The sequence below is a fragment of the Lolium perenne genome, chromosome 2 (genome assembly GCF_019359855.2).
Source record: "Lolium perenne isolate Kyuss_39 chromosome 2, Kyuss_2.0, whole genome shotgun sequence".
NCBI lineage: Eukaryota > Viridiplantae > Streptophyta > Magnoliopsida > Poales > Poaceae > Lolium > Lolium perenne.
Window position 1 is genome coordinate 162899057 of NC_067245.2, and position 16962 is coordinate 162916018.

The 16962-nt window shown below is 44.3% G+C and overlaps 2 protein-coding genes across 2 annotated transcripts; one reads left to right on the forward strand and one right to left on the reverse strand.

Moving 5' to 3' along the window:
- Positions 1–6653: 6653 nt before the first annotated feature.
- On the forward strand, positions 6654–13508 carry LOC127333881 (probable aldehyde oxidase 3). Its single transcript, XM_051360320.2, has 10 exons — positions 6654–6806; positions 6908–8662; positions 8978–9237; positions 9375–9584; positions 10073–10291; positions 10918–11883; positions 12071–12163; positions 12258–12356; positions 12727–12916; positions 13094–13508. Exons 1-10 carry the CDS (start codon positions 6677–6679, stop codon positions 13309–13311), a joined length of 4140 nt encoding a protein of 1379 aa, XP_051216280.1. The 5' UTR covers positions 6654–6676; the 3' UTR covers positions 13312–13508.
- A 720-nt stretch (positions 13509–14228) lies between these two features.
- Positions 14229–16548, reverse strand: LOC127333880 (uncharacterized). The gene is made up of 2 exons (XM_051360319.2): positions 16297–16548; positions 14229–15802 (listed from the first exon to the last, which is right to left on the reverse strand). Exon 2 carries the CDS (start codon positions 15783–15785, stop codon positions 14460–14462), a length of 1326 nt encoding a protein of 441 aa, XP_051216279.1. The 5' UTR covers positions 15786–15802; positions 16297–16548; the 3' UTR covers positions 14229–14459.
- Between the last annotated feature and the right edge of the window lie 414 nt (positions 16549–16962).

The following is a 16962-nucleotide window of genomic DNA, read 5'->3' on the forward strand; positions in this document are numbered from 1 at the left end:
TTGAGCACAATATCAACATTGCAATTTCCTCACCACTCACGATATCATTACCTCGTGTCTTGCTACACATTGGTTAAGTGGAAGAAGATGAGAACTCATCACGACCAGAGGTGGAAGCAACTTGGAGCTCTTCATAATGTGAAGAGGAAGAGAGCTCCTCGGAGACACCACCGACGAAATGAGAAATGGATCCACCAAACATTTCCTTAAGCTTGATTGACATCTCATGAGACGACTTTCGTTTATATATATCAAGAACCTACGAAAATCTGGTCTCAAGGAGAATAAAAGCTCATTAGATACTTGAGCTTCAAGATGTAAGTTTTTCTCATCCTCTAAAGATAGATTTTGAGGGTCCATCGGAGAAGAAAAACCTACATCTAGAAATCGCTCTATATTTGGACACAAGGTCCGAAGATTACAAAGCAAGCAATTTCTCCACAAAAGATAATTTGTGCCATTAAAGATAATTGTGTCATTGTGCACTATATTACTAGCCGACATCTTTACTCTCAAGGCGGTGAAGCCTTAAACAAGGAGAGACCTTGCTCTGATACCAATTGAAAGGACGAGATGTCGCCTAGAGAGGGGGGGGGGGGGTGAATAGGCGTTTCAAAACTCTTGCGGATTTGTCTTGTAAGAATGCGGAATTAAACTAACGTTTAGTTTACAAGCACAAACCCTAAATATGCTAAGCTCAACTAAGTGTAACAATAACAACTAGAGCTAAGCAAGATAGACACAGGATATATGTAGCACAATTGATAGCAAGATATATGTACTTCAAGCACGATGGCTATCACAAGGAAAGAGAGCTCAGGTATAGAAAAAACCGAGGCACGCAGAGACGAGGATGTATTCCCGTGTTCCCTTCCTTTGCAAGAAGGTACATCACGTTTGGAAGAGTGGAGGTCACATGAAGGATTCCCCGCGCCACGAAGGCTCACCCTATTATCCGAGCTACATCCACGAAGGATAATGGCCCTTTCCTTATGGTTAGCTTTTCCTCCGCTCCGGAGATGGCAAGCTCCACAACCACTTCACAAGCTCCACGAAGGAGAAGCCCCGGCCTCTTCACAATCTTCCTTGAAGAGATCACCAGAGCACCAACCGCCAAGCCAACTAGGAGGTCTCCCTCCAAGAGTAACAAGCTCACGGTCTCTCACTCGAACTAATCATGGTGGAGGGCTCAACACTATGCAATGATGCAAAGCAAGAATACTAGAGGTGTTCAAGTCCTTCACACTCAAATCCCACCCAAGCAACAAATGCTAAGATGAGATTGGAGAGGAAGAACAATGGGAAAAGTCAACAAAAGACTCCAAGATCTAGATCCAAAGGGTTCCCCTCACTTAGAGGAGAAATTGATTGGTGGGGATTGTAGATCTAGATCTCCTCTCTCAAATCCTCAAGAATGGGCAAGAATCATGGGAGGAATCAACAGGGGAAATCAAGAGGGGAAGGTAGTTCTTCGAATAGCAACAATGGAGGTGAAGAAAGGGGAAGAACTTCCTCAGCTCAAGGTGGAAGAAGGCTATTTATAGTAGGGGAGAGAAAATAACCGTTGGGGGAAAAACAACACTGAAAATCGCGCAGAAAAATAGCCCAGCCGGTGGCCTAGCCGACCGAGCGGGGCAGAGGCCGGACAGGCCGGTCCATGGTCCGGCCGAGCCGGAGCCCAGACCGGATGGGGGCGGCACGCCGCGCGGTGGAGAAAGGCACAGCCGGGGCGGTAGCTGGCGCGGGTGAGTGGGCCTCGCCATGGAGAGGCGGCCCAGCAGGGGAGCGCTCGGTCGGGCCGAGCTGTGCGCTGGGCAGGCCGGCGCCGGCTGGCTCTGGGCCGGACCAGACCGGACGGCCCACTAGTGGCATCCCGGCTGGCACAGGCGCCAGGTCCGGCGCAGGCCGGGTGGGCCGGTGGCTGAGCCGGTCAGGCCGGTCGGTCGGCTGGCCACTCCCCTCCTTTTTTCTTTTTAATCTTTTCTCCTTTTTCTTTAATAACAGATGCTCCCGAACTCCAATTTGAATGAAACCAATTTTGTTTGAAATATAACAACAAATGCTATCCTATAGAAAGTGAAAACACAAGAATCTGTAGGAGGGGATTTTATCATGAATATAAAAGGTAGAACCTTATATCATGAATAACCGATAAAAACACCCAACCTTGAAAATGTCATAGAAGAGTATACGAACTCCGTTGTCGATGAACTTGGGATTGTTGTAAAGCTAGCAACAAGCTCAAGAACCTCATACAGAGAAACACCAAGAAGCAATAGGGATATGCAAAGTATGCAAAGAATTGAGCTCCCTAAGACGATGCGATCAAGTTACCCAACCGAAAGCCCCTCTTAATAGTGCGACTATCTATCATATAATCCGGTCTCCCATCAACCACCTTGAGACCGGTAAAAGGAAAACCTATCAAGGCCATACCTTTGCCTTGCGCATCCCGCTTGATCTTGACGATAACTCTTCAAGCTCCACTCAAGCCGGAATGCCTCACTTGATCATTGTTGCTTCGTGAAGACTCACAAATGCTCCCCCATACACTATGATGGGAAAGATCCATTGATGCACAACTTCACATGTCCATTATCACCAAATGGACGGCAAGCTTGGATGGCAAGCTTCAAGCATGTGATCCACTTGAGATGCTCATCTTGAACTTGCCCAACTCAACCTTGTATCTTCTCATACTCTATCATAATATCTTGAGGTGTATATAAAGAATTTTTCACTTGAAATCAAGCTCTCAAGATATTGATCATCCATTGCTTATCACATAAGATAGAGCATGGCTAATATTGAGTTCCACATAAGAACTCCATCTTCATTTCTTCTTCTTGATCATATCACATATATATCTTTAAATCGATGATCTTGATGCCAATACACAAGGTGTATCTTTATCTTCATGGCATCCATACTTGAATCCAACACACGGAATACAAGTAGTACCTATGGAATATTCCTTCATATAAACTCAATGAAAACATTAGTCCATAGGGGTTGTCATTAATTACCAAAACCACACATAGGGGCAATATACCCTTACACTTGTATCATCACTTTGGTTTCACCTGAAGAATGTTGGAAGTTACATAATACTCCAATTCCTGTGGCTATTCTTCCTTGTGAACCTGGAATTTTCTTGGTCTTCCAGGCAGCATCTGTGTAAATTTTGTTACCTTGAATTAGCATATCAGATTTGATTGTCTCCGCTTGCTTGAGATTCATCATGTCTTCATTCTATTCTTGGTTCCTATTTGAAGCGTTGTTTTCTTGGGTCCTGTTCGTCGATACTTGCATCATATCAACTTTCTCCAAGTTTTGATTAGTGGCATGTGCTATATGATGAATTTGTCTCTGGCTTTCCATATGCACCACATGAAGGTTAAGATATTGTTAGTATTAGCATGTGGATGATTCATGTTCAAAAGAATTTGTAAGATATGAGTAATACTATCTGCATTAGAAGTAAGCATTTCTGTCTTGATAAACCAAGGTTCTGAGAACCAAGCAGCTTAGGAGAAGCAACAAGTAAAGAATAAATGAATCTCATCTTCTTCCAAACCACATCCGCAACAAAGTTTGCTAATGTGTTTACTATATTTACCTACTCTGGCTTCAGTGGACATCACTTTTGAGAGGAATCTCCATCCAAACGTTTGCATCCTAGGTACCAAAGTTTTGTCTTTCCAAATTTTATTGAGCAGCACCCGAGTGTCGGCATTAACCTGTTTTGGAATTGGTTCTCCTTGACCCTGCAAGAATTTTAAACAAGCCCAATATGCACTTTTTGAATTGCATTTGCTTGAGGGAGTGAGTTTCCAGCATAGCATATCTTCTTCTTGAGAATTAATGATAGTGGTGCTTTTAATGTTGCTTGCTAAAGGTTGCTGAAAAAGAGTGTCAATGAGAGTACTGTTGGAAGCTTGCTGATTTGGTAACCATATATCTTTCACTTTAGCAGGATAAATGTAATTATCAGTTTGAGTTATAAGAGAGTCATATATGTAAGACCAACCTGTACACCAAGGCGAGCTCCAAATGGAAATATTACCCTAAGAGATTTGATAGAAAGAATTGGTTTTCAGAATAGGTAGAATCTTAAGAATAGAGCTCCAGAAAGCAGACTTTGGAACATTAGAGTTTGGGCCCCAAATGGAGGAATTGGGGAAATATTTAGACTTTAAAACATTATGGAGGAAGTTGCAAGGCTGGTATGCAATCCTCCAAGCCGCCATGAGCATTAGACCCCAATTGATAGCCTACAGATTTCGAATTCCTAACCCCCCTCCTTTTTAGGAGTACAAATGTCTTTCCAAGCTTTCAAACACATGCTTTTTGTGTTAGTTTCTTCTCTGATTCCTATCCACCAAAAATTCCTTATGATAGGAGTGAGTTTTGCTATAAACTTTTTTGTGAAAATAATGTTAGACATGTAATAAATAGGAATAGAAGAGAAAACAGATTTAATGAGTTCAAGCCTAGCGAGGGCGTGTGATAGTTCATCTGCCTTATAAGTGGAAAGTTTAGATTGAAATTTGTCCAGAATAAAATTGTAAGCCACATTTATGTTTTTACCAGGAATTATAAGGGGATGTCCAAGGTGCACAAAATTGTTATCAATGTACGGAACAGGAAAAATCTGTTTTATAGTCTGGCCAACGTTATCATTAACTTTCGTACTCTGGCCCCATTGGTTGCAAAATTCATGGATAATGTTTTTCATTCTTGTGGCCTCTTGAGGGGCGGATTATTCGGCCCCCCGGATTATCCGTCCTTCCGTAAATATCCAGCCAAATATCGAGCCTAGATCCAAGAGGTACTGAGAGCTCGTCCGAAAAGTCCTTAGCCGTTTTCCAGGGGCCGGATATTTGCAAAATATCCGACATGGGAAAGTTTCCCTGCTTCCCCTTCTCTTGTTTCTCAACACAAATTGAACCACATATACTTTCTGCACTATATCAACGCACATTAGTGTATCACATATATTGTCATCAAACATACAAAACTATAATCCGAGAGATGTTCTTTCAATCTCCCCCTTTTTGGTGTTTGATGACAATATACGGACTTGCAATAATATCACTAGGTTGAAACCCTCTTCCTCCGACATGCTACCTACATGTGATCGACGTGTACTGGGGAATCGGTGGCAGCGCCTGCGGCATCTCCGATATGAGGATGGATAGCCTTGCCGCATCCTCCTCTGTCAATTCCTCCGGCAGCTCGATCTTCCTACCCTCATGCCATGCCATCTGGATCTCGATCGTGGAAGACGATGGCGACGAAGTCCTCGGAGTCGTCCCGCATTTCATGGGGCGTCGGAGGCGATGGAGGTGACGGCGTACACGACAATGACCGCCGCACCCGTTGCGGCGGGCCGAAGTTGTAGTCCTTGTCGCCAAGGAACCCTGCCTTCTGCCGCTTGTCGAGCACTACGTGCTGGTGGTGGTAGTTGTCCCACGAGGGGGAGTCGACGGCTAAGTCGGGGTTGTGGCGGAGGTTCGGCGGGAAAATGGCACGCCTGCGCCAGATCTCTGCGTTCCGCTGCTGGCAGAAATGTGGCACCACCGGGATGGGTGCCCACACCTTGTTGAGGTGCCTTTCGCCGACGGGTGCATGTTGTTCCACCCCTCGCGCGGCTACCAGTTCTCGTAGAACATGTGGGCAACGGAGGAAAGAAGGGGGACCCTCAGCGGTTTCTCCTCCTTCGACGCTTGTGACGATCGTGCCTCGTGGCCGTTCCTCTTGCGGCGACATGTTGTGGTTGTCGGTGTGTTTGGTGCAAGTGTGGCCAGGGAGTGTGGGCGATGGGAGGATGTTGCCGGTGCCATTTTAAGGACACGCGCGGGATACGAAGCAGAAGGCCAGCCACCATCCGTCAGACCCGGTGAGGCCTTTCGAAGACGAGACATCATTGATGGCGAAGTGTGTTGCACGCGCAGTCGCGGAAGCGATGTGTCCTTGCTCCGCTGCCGTCGGGCCCGTAGCGACATGGCGCAAACATGCGCTGCGTCCGCACAAACGCATTCACTACTTAAATATTTGTTACGTTTGCGTGGTTACAGACACGACAATTAGTTTTCGTCGAACACTTGGCAAGGGTGCATTCATATTTTTCGATCACGCGAGCGTTTGCGTCGGGCCGGTGGATATGCCGGGTTCAGATTTATGGATTTCGACGGGATTGATGAAACAAAAATGGTCATCGATTTCAGCAGCATCCGCACGTGGCCGGAGCATGGCCGAGACCGCCGCTGGTGCACCTGGGCTGGGCACCCTCTTTCCCTTCGTCTTCGCCGCATCGCCCGCCGTTCCTCACGTCACGTGCCAGTTAAAAAATTCAATCAATCAACTAATCCCGAAAGAAAGCTACTCCGACATAATCTAACAACTCCACTCCACCATGCACCGGGCCATCTCCCTCGTTGGCCCCCACAAGCAGTCAGTCATCTTCCAATCGTTCGAGTAAAGCAGCCGCCACGTCACTGCAGCAGCTCCGAGCGACACATGCCACCGTCAGTTTGGAATTTCGCGAGCTCGCAGACGGCGACAGCAAGGGAGGCAAGGATCGCTAGATAAGAAAGCCAATCACAGCACATGGGATGGGAACCGGATTCCCATACTCGCAACTCATTCTCGCCCCGCCTCCGCCTCCCGCGCCATGGCGGTGGTGTTCGCGGTCAACGGCGAGCGCTTCGAGCTCCGCGACGGCGACGATCCGGGCGCCACCCTCCTCGACTTCCTCCGCTCACGCACCCGCTTCACCGGCCCCAAGCTCGGCTGCGGCGAAGGCACGCGACCCCTCTCCCCCTCTTCGATTCCTCCCAGTCCCAGCGCGAGCTTAACTGGCGCCAGCTCCGCGCGCGGCCTAACAATGACGGTTTCCTTGCAGGCGGGTGCGGCGCGTGCGCGGTGCTGCTCTCGACGTACGACGCGACAGCCGACGAGGTGTCCCACGCCGCGGCGGCCTCCTGCCTCACCCTGGCGCACGGCCTGCACCACCGCGCGGTCACCACCACCGAGGGGCTCGGGAGCAGCCGGGACGGGCTCCACGCCGTGCACGCGCGCCTCGCGGGCTTCCACGCCTCGCAGTGCGGATTCTGCACGCCCGGGATGTGCATGTCCCTCGCCGCCGCGCTGGCCGGCGCCGACGGCAAGTGCAACGGGGCGGGCCCGCCTCCGCGGGAGGGCTTCTCCAGGCTCACCTCGGCCCAGGCGGAGCGCGCCGTCGCGGGCAACCTCTGCCGCTGCACGGGGTACCGCCCCATCGCAGACGCCTGCAAGAGCTTCGCGGCGGACGTCGATTTGGAGGACCTTGGACTCAACTCCTTCTGGAGAAAGGGCGACGCCGACGTCTCCAAGTTGCCACCCTACAAGGAGGGGAGCATTGGTGCGTTCCCGGAATTTCTCAAGGCTGAGATCAGAGCCTCGCTGAGCACTGATACGCCTGCCGCCTCAGATATGTCAAAGACAATGAGCTCTTGGCATCGGCCTCGGAGTGTGGAGGAGTACTATAAGCTCATAGCTTCCCACACAAGTGGCACGAAGGTGGTTGCGGCCAACACTTCTTCTGGCGTTTACAGGGAGTCAGAGCTGTATGATAGGTACATTGACCTGAGACACATTCCAGAGATGAATTCAGTATCAAATGATACAGACGGTGTTCGAATTGGGGCTGCCACATCCATCTCTCGGGCTATTGAGATCTTAAGAACACAAGGTGATAGCTTCAAGGATGTGGTCTTCAGTAAAATTGCTGATCACATGGAAAAGGTGGCCTCCCATTTTGTCCGGAACACGGCAAGCTTGGGTGGAAATCTGATAATGGCGCAAAGGGACGAGTTTCCCTCTGACATTGCAACTATCCTTCTTGCTGCTGGTTCATCAGTGTGCATCCAGGTAACATCAGAGAAGTTGAATGTCACGTTGGAGGAGTTCCTGGAGATGCCACCATGTGACAACAAGACACTGCTCTTAAGCGTTTTCATTCCTCACTCTACTCCTGTCTCATCAAGTGCTGGGACTGTAAACATGGCAGGGGATAATACAGCAAGTTCTCTGCTATTTGAGACATACCGAGCTGCTCCACGCCCTCTTGGAAATGCAGTGGCTTACCTTAACTCTGCTTTCTTCGCTCAAGTCTCTTCGGATGGAACTTCAGGAGGCTTGATACTGGAGAATCTACGTTTGGCTTTTGGTGCATATGGAACCCAGCATGCTATCAGGGCTACAGATGTTGAGAAGTGCTTAGTTGGTAAACCCGTTAGTGCATCACTCCTACTTGAAGCATGCAGAGTTCTTAAGAAAACCATTGTTCCAAAAGAAGGCACAACACATTCTGCTTATAGATCAAGCTTGGCAGTTGCCTTTCTGTTTAGTTTTCTTTACCCAGCAACCAAAGGAAATGTGAAGCCTGCAGAAGCAGTCCGTCCAAATGGCTTTGTAGCTTCTGACACCAATGGAAATTCAAATTCCCCACACAGTGTAAACCTCGATGTTTCGCTTAAGGAAACTAATTGTGTGAAATCCGGTCTGAATAATAATGACCACATACTTGACTCGTGCAAACAGATTGTTGAAATCAGTAAAGATTATCTCCCAGTTGGCATACCAACCAAGAAAGTTGGAGCAGAACTCCAAGCCTCTGGTATGCACTTCACTTTTTTTTTTTGTAGCCATTGGTAATCTTGAACTTTTGGGCAATGAATTGGTAGTTCTCTATTTATATAAGTACACAACTAGCAGCATTTTTAAATAGCATGTTGTGTTCCTTGCCTGTGTTGTTCATTGGCACGATTTATCTTCCGTTCTTCCATCTGCATTGTATATGTAATGACGAGTCTTTTCTTAACGTTTATTTTCAAGTTTTATTCATGTGACTTGTAATCAGTGGCAGTTGATTTCATGCCCCGATCTTGCATATAGTAAATTATGGTGCTGATAGCAGAATCATTATACATAGGTGAGGCTGTATATGTGGATGACATCCCTTCTCCGGAGGACTGCCTTTATGGAGCATTTATATATAGCACAAAGCCTTTAGCTCATGTGAATAGCATAGAGCTGGACCCTTCTCTCGAGCAGCTAAAAACTGTGAAAGTTATCACTGTTAAAGATATTCCAAAAGAGGGTGCCAATGTTGGGGCCAGCACTATATTTGGACCTGAAACTCTGTTTGGCGGTCCGCTTACTCAATGTGCTGGGGAACCTCTTGGTGTTGTGGTATGGCTTTCACGCTGATTGTTTGGATTTGAAGAAACCTGCAATAACCTTAAAAACAATATTTTACTTTTCTTTGACGAAGTTATATTTATGCCAATGTGGATTAAGTTTAGTTACTGAAGATTGTAGCATTTTAGGTTGCAGAAACACGAAATTTTGCCAATATTGCTGCCAAACGAGCGGTAGTTAACTACAGCACAGAAACTTTGGATACGCCAATTTTATCGATAGAGGAGGCAGTCAGAAGATGCAGTTATTTTGAAACACCACCATTTCTCCTTCCGCAAAAGATTGGCGAATTCTCCAAAGGGATGGAAGAAGCTGATCAGAAGATCTACTCAGCTGAGGTACACTTCCATAACTTCTAATGCTTTTTCCAAGTTAAATACCTTTGTTAGCCATCCGAAGTCTCTGAATGAATTGATTCTTATGTAAAGTGAAGAGTTTCAACTTGACTAACATTAGTACTCATTAGTCACACCACATGTACCTGGTATATCAAATGGTAGTGCTGAAGCACCCTTTAGTTCCCCTAGAGTAATTTAGATTAAAGAGCTGTTGTGGTCCTTGTGGACTGTTATTTCCTTGCATGTTCCTTTTCCTCTGAGTCTGCTCTCTAGCTTGTCCAACCTATTAGTGTCGAACTCCAATTCTAATTGTTGAACAACACAATATACAAGTCAAATTTTTTTTGTTGAACAATTGACATATCATGGCCTCCCTTGATAGTTCTAATTTGTGGTTAGTCCTTTCTTATGTATCTTCTTATAAGGTTCTTATTTACATATCTTTGATATTGTCACACTGTGCTACAGCTGACAAACACTTCATGCAGGTGAAACTTAGTTCACAGTATTACTTTTACATGGAAACACAAACTGCTCTAGCCGTACCTGATGAAGATAATTGCATGGTGGTATATAGCTCAAGCCAATGCCCTGAGGCAGTACAAAATACCATCGCACAATGCCTCGGTTTACCTTGTCACAATGTCCGTGTTATCACTAGAAGAGTTGGTGGTGGCTTTGGAGGAAAAGCTGTTAGATCTTTACCAGTAAGGATTGGTTCCATCATTACTTACAGCCTTTGAAACACTGAATGAGGTCTTGTTATCAGTTTGTGCTTAACATTTTCTTTGAAGTACAAATGGCATGTTCAACTCTGCTATATCTGCCCACTACCAGATATGCTTTAAAATGCAGACGCTATCATCCTGAAGTTTTTTTCAATGAAATTTTGAGTATCCTCACACCCAAAAAAGAAAGAATAACTGGACATATCTTCTCCTTATAAGCATACATGTAAAGATGGCTGCTTCAACTATAATAGAACTGAATTCTCATTGTTTCCTCCGTGGCATTGTTACGCTGAATACTGAAGCTGAACTGTCTCATTTAACAAGATTCAGTTTGATCTGGCAATTTCTCAAAGATATACTTCATGTAAAATTTTCAAGTAATACATGTAGGAGGGAAGGGTGACTTCAATCTTGCTGCTAAATGACACTTACTGCCCCCACTATATTTTCTAACAAAAATGTTAAAGAATCTTCAACATGTCTCATTTGAATATTATATTAAGTTCAGTGTTTCAGAAGGATTTTATGTATCATTGTTCTGTAAAAGTTTATTGAGTTAGCATAAAGTATCAGAACACTAATTACATGTATGTTAATTTTAGGTGGTGACGGCCTGTGCACTTGCAGCTTTTAAGTTGCGTCGTCCTGTTCGCATGTATCTTGATCGCAAGACTGACATGATCATGACTGGAGGTCGGCATCCCATGAAAATCTGCTATTCAATAGGATTCAAATCAGATGGAAAGATCACAGCATTGCATGTAGATTTGTTCATAAACGCGGGAATGACCATGGATATTAGTCCGACTATTCCTCATAATTTCATAGAGGCACTAAAAAAATATAACTGGGGTGCCTTTTCATATGATGCAAAGATCTGCAAAACAAACTTTTCAACGAGGTCTGCAATGCGGGGCCCTGGGGAAGTGCAAGGTTCTTATGTTGCTGAAGCTATTATCGAACATGTGGCATCAACTCTCTCTACTGATGCTAAATTGGTAAGGCAGAGAAATATTCACACAGTGGAGAGCCTTGCTTTGTTTCACAGTGAGTGCATGGAAGATGCCTTGGGGTATACGCTTCCCTCTATCTGCAATCAATTGACTGCATCAGCAAATTACCAACATCGTTTGGAAATGGTTCAGGCCTTCAACAAAAGCAGCCAGTGGAAAAAGCGGGGCCTTTCTTTTGTTACAATAGCGCATAAAGTTTCATCTCGACCAACCCCTGGAAAAGTGTCTATTCTTAACGATGGATCCATTGTTGTTGAAGTTGGAGGCATTGAGATAGGCCAGGGGCTTTGGACAAAAGTGAAGCAGATGGCAGCATTTGGTCTTGGCCAGTTGTGGTCTGATCAAAGTGAAGACCTGTTGGAAAGAGTAAGAGTTATTCAAGCAGACACGTTAAGTGCTGTACAGGGAGGGTGGACTGCAGGGAGTACCACATCAGAAAGCAGCTGTGAAGCAGTTCGTCGTGCCTGCAGTATCATGGTTGACAGGCTGAAACCTCTCAAGGAGAAATTGCAAGAAAAGCAAGGGAGAGTTTCATGGGATGGACTAATTTTACAGGTATTGATATGATAATAACAATTTTAGTTTATAGCAACTATAATCAGGATGGTCTTATCCTACTCTGTTTTAGAAGTTAGTCACGCACAGAAATTTGTGCATCTCTGGTTGCTATCATCGAATGCACGCATATGCATTACTCAGTAATGTATTCATTGGTATTAAGATATCACATTTCAATGTACAGGCAAAAATGGCTGCTGTGGATTTATCAGCAAGAGAATACTACATCCCTGGGGCTTCTGGTTCATACCTGAACTATGGAGCTGCTGCTAGTGAGGTATCCTGAGTTTACTCTAGTCTCGGATAGTAGATTGTACAAAATTGAAATATGCACGCCTTCACATGAAGATATTTATATTGGGTATTTGCAGGTAGAGATTGATCTTCTCACTGGAGCAACTACAATTCTGCGTAGTGATCTTATATATGACTGTGGCCAGAGCTTAAATCCTGCTGTGGACTTGGGGCAGGTGGGTGTAACCGGTCTCACTCTATTCTAACTGTTGTTTACGTGTCAACATCCTTAATTGGTCAGTCAAAACCTGGCCATCTGAAAGTCTTCCAGTCATTTCAGATAGCAGGTCCTGGATTAATTCTATTATATTAAACTTTAAAATTAGTACAATATAGTTTTATGGGATGCTACAATATGCATGTTTTAGTTCTATTGGTTTACTGTCTGGTGCTTAGTTTTTGGCATTGGTTGTTCATTTCTTTTCAGTATGTTTATATAATCATGTCCACATGGACATCGACAGAGGAGCACATTTTATTAACTGATGTTATTTGCATACAAAGTGTCTCAATATCTTCTGCTGTTGCCCTATCACGACACTTCAGGTGGAAGGAGCCTTCGTTCAGGGAATTGGTTATTTCATGAGCGAGGAGTACGTCACCAATTCGGATGGGCTGGTTACCTCGGATGGAACTTGGACATACAAGATCCCAACTGTGGACACCATCCCTCGACAGTTCAATGTTGAGCTTCTTAACAGTGGATTTCACAAAAACAGAGTGCTATCTTCAAAAGGTATTTAGTTTCTCCCCTGGTTTGATATCTATGAGCATGCGCCCAAATGAGCTAGTTCTATTTTGCTTTCTAGCCTTCTAGGTTCCTAGCATGGGATAAGATGTTATAAGTCCACAAAACAATTCATGATATCTGTTATAAAGTATTCATGCATTTTTTGGCCTTTATTTGTCGCAGCATCTGGGGAGCCGCCTTTGTTTCTTGCAGCCTCAGTTCACTGTGCAACAAGGAATGCGATTGCCGCAGCAAGGAAGGATATCCACTGTTCTGTGTCAGGATCTTCTCCGCCTTCCTTCTTTGAGTTAGAAGTTCCCGCAATCATGCCTGTGGTGAAGGAGATGTGCGGCTTGGACAATGTGGAGAAGTATCTGAAAACTCTAGTCGGTCCCAAATAATATTCTTCATCCTTAGCACATAATTCTTCAAGAAACTCGTCAGCGCACTTTTTTCATGGACCATCTGCAGAGTAAATTGTAACCCTACCATTAAGAACTGTAAAGCATACTTTCAAAGTTCATAGTGAGAGTTAACTTTTGTAGCCCGGGCTACATGTAGGCCATATTTTGAATCTATAAAAATTTCACTTTAAACATGTTAATTTTTTTGAAAAAAATACTGTGATGTAGATAATATTGTAATCTACAAGTATGTAATTTTTCAGACTGAAATATGTTGTATTTTGGGCTCAGTAAAAATGACAAATCTTGATTTCATCATCGGTGAATAGTAATGAACAGTACTAAAATCTAGATTTCATCATTTTGTGAGACTTTGTCATTTTTACCGAGGGAAAAATATAATGTATTTAATTCTGAAAATTTACATACAACATTCTCTACGTCTATGTATTTTTTTTTTAAAATCTAAAACATTCAAATATTTTTTTAAAAAATTAAAAAAAAAGAATTTGAGGTTTTCCATAGTATTGGTGCAAACTAGGAGGTCTTTTCTTTTACAAGAAACATGAGTTCTTATTTTTTACAAGGACTAAGAGGTCTTGCGTATGTTTCACTTCTCAACACATGTACACTCCGATTATAACTGAATTTTGTTTGGACACAAATATTTTGTAACATTTTCTCGAACATTTCACGCAATTACAGTATAGTATACTCATGATGAAACATGCTGTATTATATGCAAAGATATATTGTCCTTGTGAGTCAAATACGCAATTATAGTAACATAATTGTATTTACAGAACATCACCAGAAATTACCGTGGTCATAGGATCTCACTATTGACAATACGGAATATAATGTGATTCATGGTATAATAGCAAAGTACATGTCCGCAGAAGTAAGGAGAGGACTAAGAAAGCAAACATCTTTGTGATTCATTGACCCATAGTCAAGAGTTACAAAGTTCATCTTTCGGGAGTGAGAAAAATACAATCATACACTTGTATATGTTCTTATACTTAAGCTATATAGAGTTATTTACTGCACAGAGAAATGCACGCAGATATCCAGAGCAGAATTCGTGTTACAACTTACAACCGTAATACAACAGGTGTGAACAACTTAGAAAGAGCTTCAAAAGATCAGGGTGCAGCAACAAGATCCTCTTCCTTGGTGTTGCTCTTCCCACTCTCTTCCAGTATCTGTACAGGCTTCTTCTCTTCAGTGCTCTTTCCTGCTTCCAGTTCCAGCCCCTTGAGCTGCCTCAGGATGTCTTCCTTTTCAGCATGTAGGTCTTGTAACTTTGTGTCAATCTTCTCCAGTTTCTTCTTAAGCTTTGCCGGATCGTTTGTCTTCTCTTTGGCGTCCTTGTCTTTCTTCTTCTTCTCTTTATCTTTCTTGCCTTCATCCTCCCCATCATCATCAGCATCCTTGTCCTTATTTTTCTTCTTATCTTTCTTCTTGTCCTTCGTCGCTTTGTCTTTCTTACCTTCTTCCTCCTCCTCATCACCATCCTTGTTCTTTGTTTCTTTCTCTTTCTTCTTGCGTTCTTCCTTTTTGTCTGTCTTATCCTTTTTATTTTCCTTCTCTTTATCTTCCTTCTTGCCTTGTTCACCCTTCTCGTTAATTTTCTCATCCTGTTTCTTCTCCTTCTCTCTCTTTCTTTTATCCTTGCCATCCTTCTTCTCTTCAGATGCATCAGTTTCTTTTTTATGTGAATCACCATCTGTTAACTTGATATCTCTTGTTTCCAAACCTCCAGAAACAGAATCCTTGTTGCTCTCTACTCCTGCAACTTCTGCATTCTTCTTGATGATATCTTTATCCTCAGCGAGGTCCCTGTCTTTGCTTTCGGTCTTGCTACCTTTTTCCTTCTTGGCCTTCTCCTTTTCAGAGCCTTCGGCGCCATCTTCTTTCTTTTTCTTATCCTTCTCCTTCTTATCCTTCTTACTTGCCTTCTCATCGTCTTCAGTCTTCTCTGACTTGTTCTTACTTGCCTTCTCATCGTCATCATCTTCATGCTTCTCCGGCTTCTTCTTTTTGTCCTTCTTATCTACCTTGTCATCATCTTCATGCTTCTCTGGCTTCTTCTTTTTATCCTTGTTGTTTGCCTTCTCATCGTCTTCATGCTTCTCTGACTTCTTGCTTTCCTTCTTATCTTCTTCATGTTCATCTTCATGCTTCTCCGGCTTCTTCTTTTTATCCTTCTTACCTACCTTCTCATCGTCTTCTTCGTGCTTCTCTGACTTCTTTTTCTTCTCTTTCTCTTTGTCTTTCTTAGTTTCTTTACATTTGGCCAGAGACTTTGAACCATCGCCAGAGTCACCCTTCACCTCTTCCTTCTCCACAACCTTGGCGTCGATTTCTATCTCGATCTCCTTCTTCTCGTCCTCTGCATTGTCCGATGACTTGTCCTTGCTCTTGATCTTGAGGTGTATCTCATCCTTTGACTTCTTCTCTTCCTCCATCTTGAGTATGATCTAGACTGAATACGAGGAAAAAATTATATGAGCTACACTGTATCATGTGAAACATGGCTTGTTACATGCTGAACCATCATACTCAACGAAAGTAAAGCTGTCTGTGACGACTTGTATTTGTCCCCAACACAGTATGTTTCAGCACAGCGGCGTGTTCGTCAGCTCATACTCCTATTTCAGCATCAGATTCACGACGCTCGCACTGACGCTGCACACCGCATTTCGGCCGGATGACAGAAACAGAACTAAGGATACAGACTGAGAAACCATGTTTCGGTCTGCACACGGTACAATGCCAGATCATACCAGCGAAAATGAATCTTGAGCAAAACTCATGAGCCTGCCTGACACAGGCATACCCCAGTCATACTGTACTAAGTAGGTCTGATACTAGCAGTAGTACTAATATGGTGATGCTACCCCATAGCTGAATTACCAGTTTTCCACACCCTCTAAGACCATATGAGCTTGAGGGCAGCAAGAGGAAGAAACTACTGACCTCCAAGGAAGGAAGGGATCCAATCCAACCAGGATGTGCTCCGGGCCGAGCTGCGACCTCCTTGGACGTAGGGCGACACCGAATCCGGTGGCTCGCTTCGGCGATCGCGCAGCGGAGTGGACGGGCGGTGCAGTAGTCAGATCAGCTCAGATTCGAGAAGGGGGTGGGAGCAGGGGCAGTGGATGGATGTAGTTCGAGAAGGGGGAGAAGAAATAGGAAGAAGACGGAGCCGCGTGGGGAAAGCGAGTTGCGCGGGTGCGGCGTGGTGGCCGCGTGTGCCAACCTCGCCACGTCGCACGCGCTGATGTCGGCTGGATGGACAGGTCTTCCGACGGACCCATGTGCCAGCGGGTATACACAGGTTTACCTTTTTGTTTTGCAGGGCGTTTGAGTCTAGACAACCGAAATTTCAAATTTCAAAAAATTCTGAAATATACTAGATATAGCCAATGATGTAATCTACATCGTTCTACCGGTGTAAAAAATTAATACAAAATATCCTGGTTGCACAAAAATGAAAAGAGTGCGAACCGAGAGTTGCGAGATTTCGAACATCAAATATTTGTCAGGTTTTGTCCTAACTAGGAGTGCAGAACCAGAGAGTTGTGGGATTTTAAACATTTAATATTTGTCGGATTTTTTCCTAACTACCTTTTGCAGTGGCGG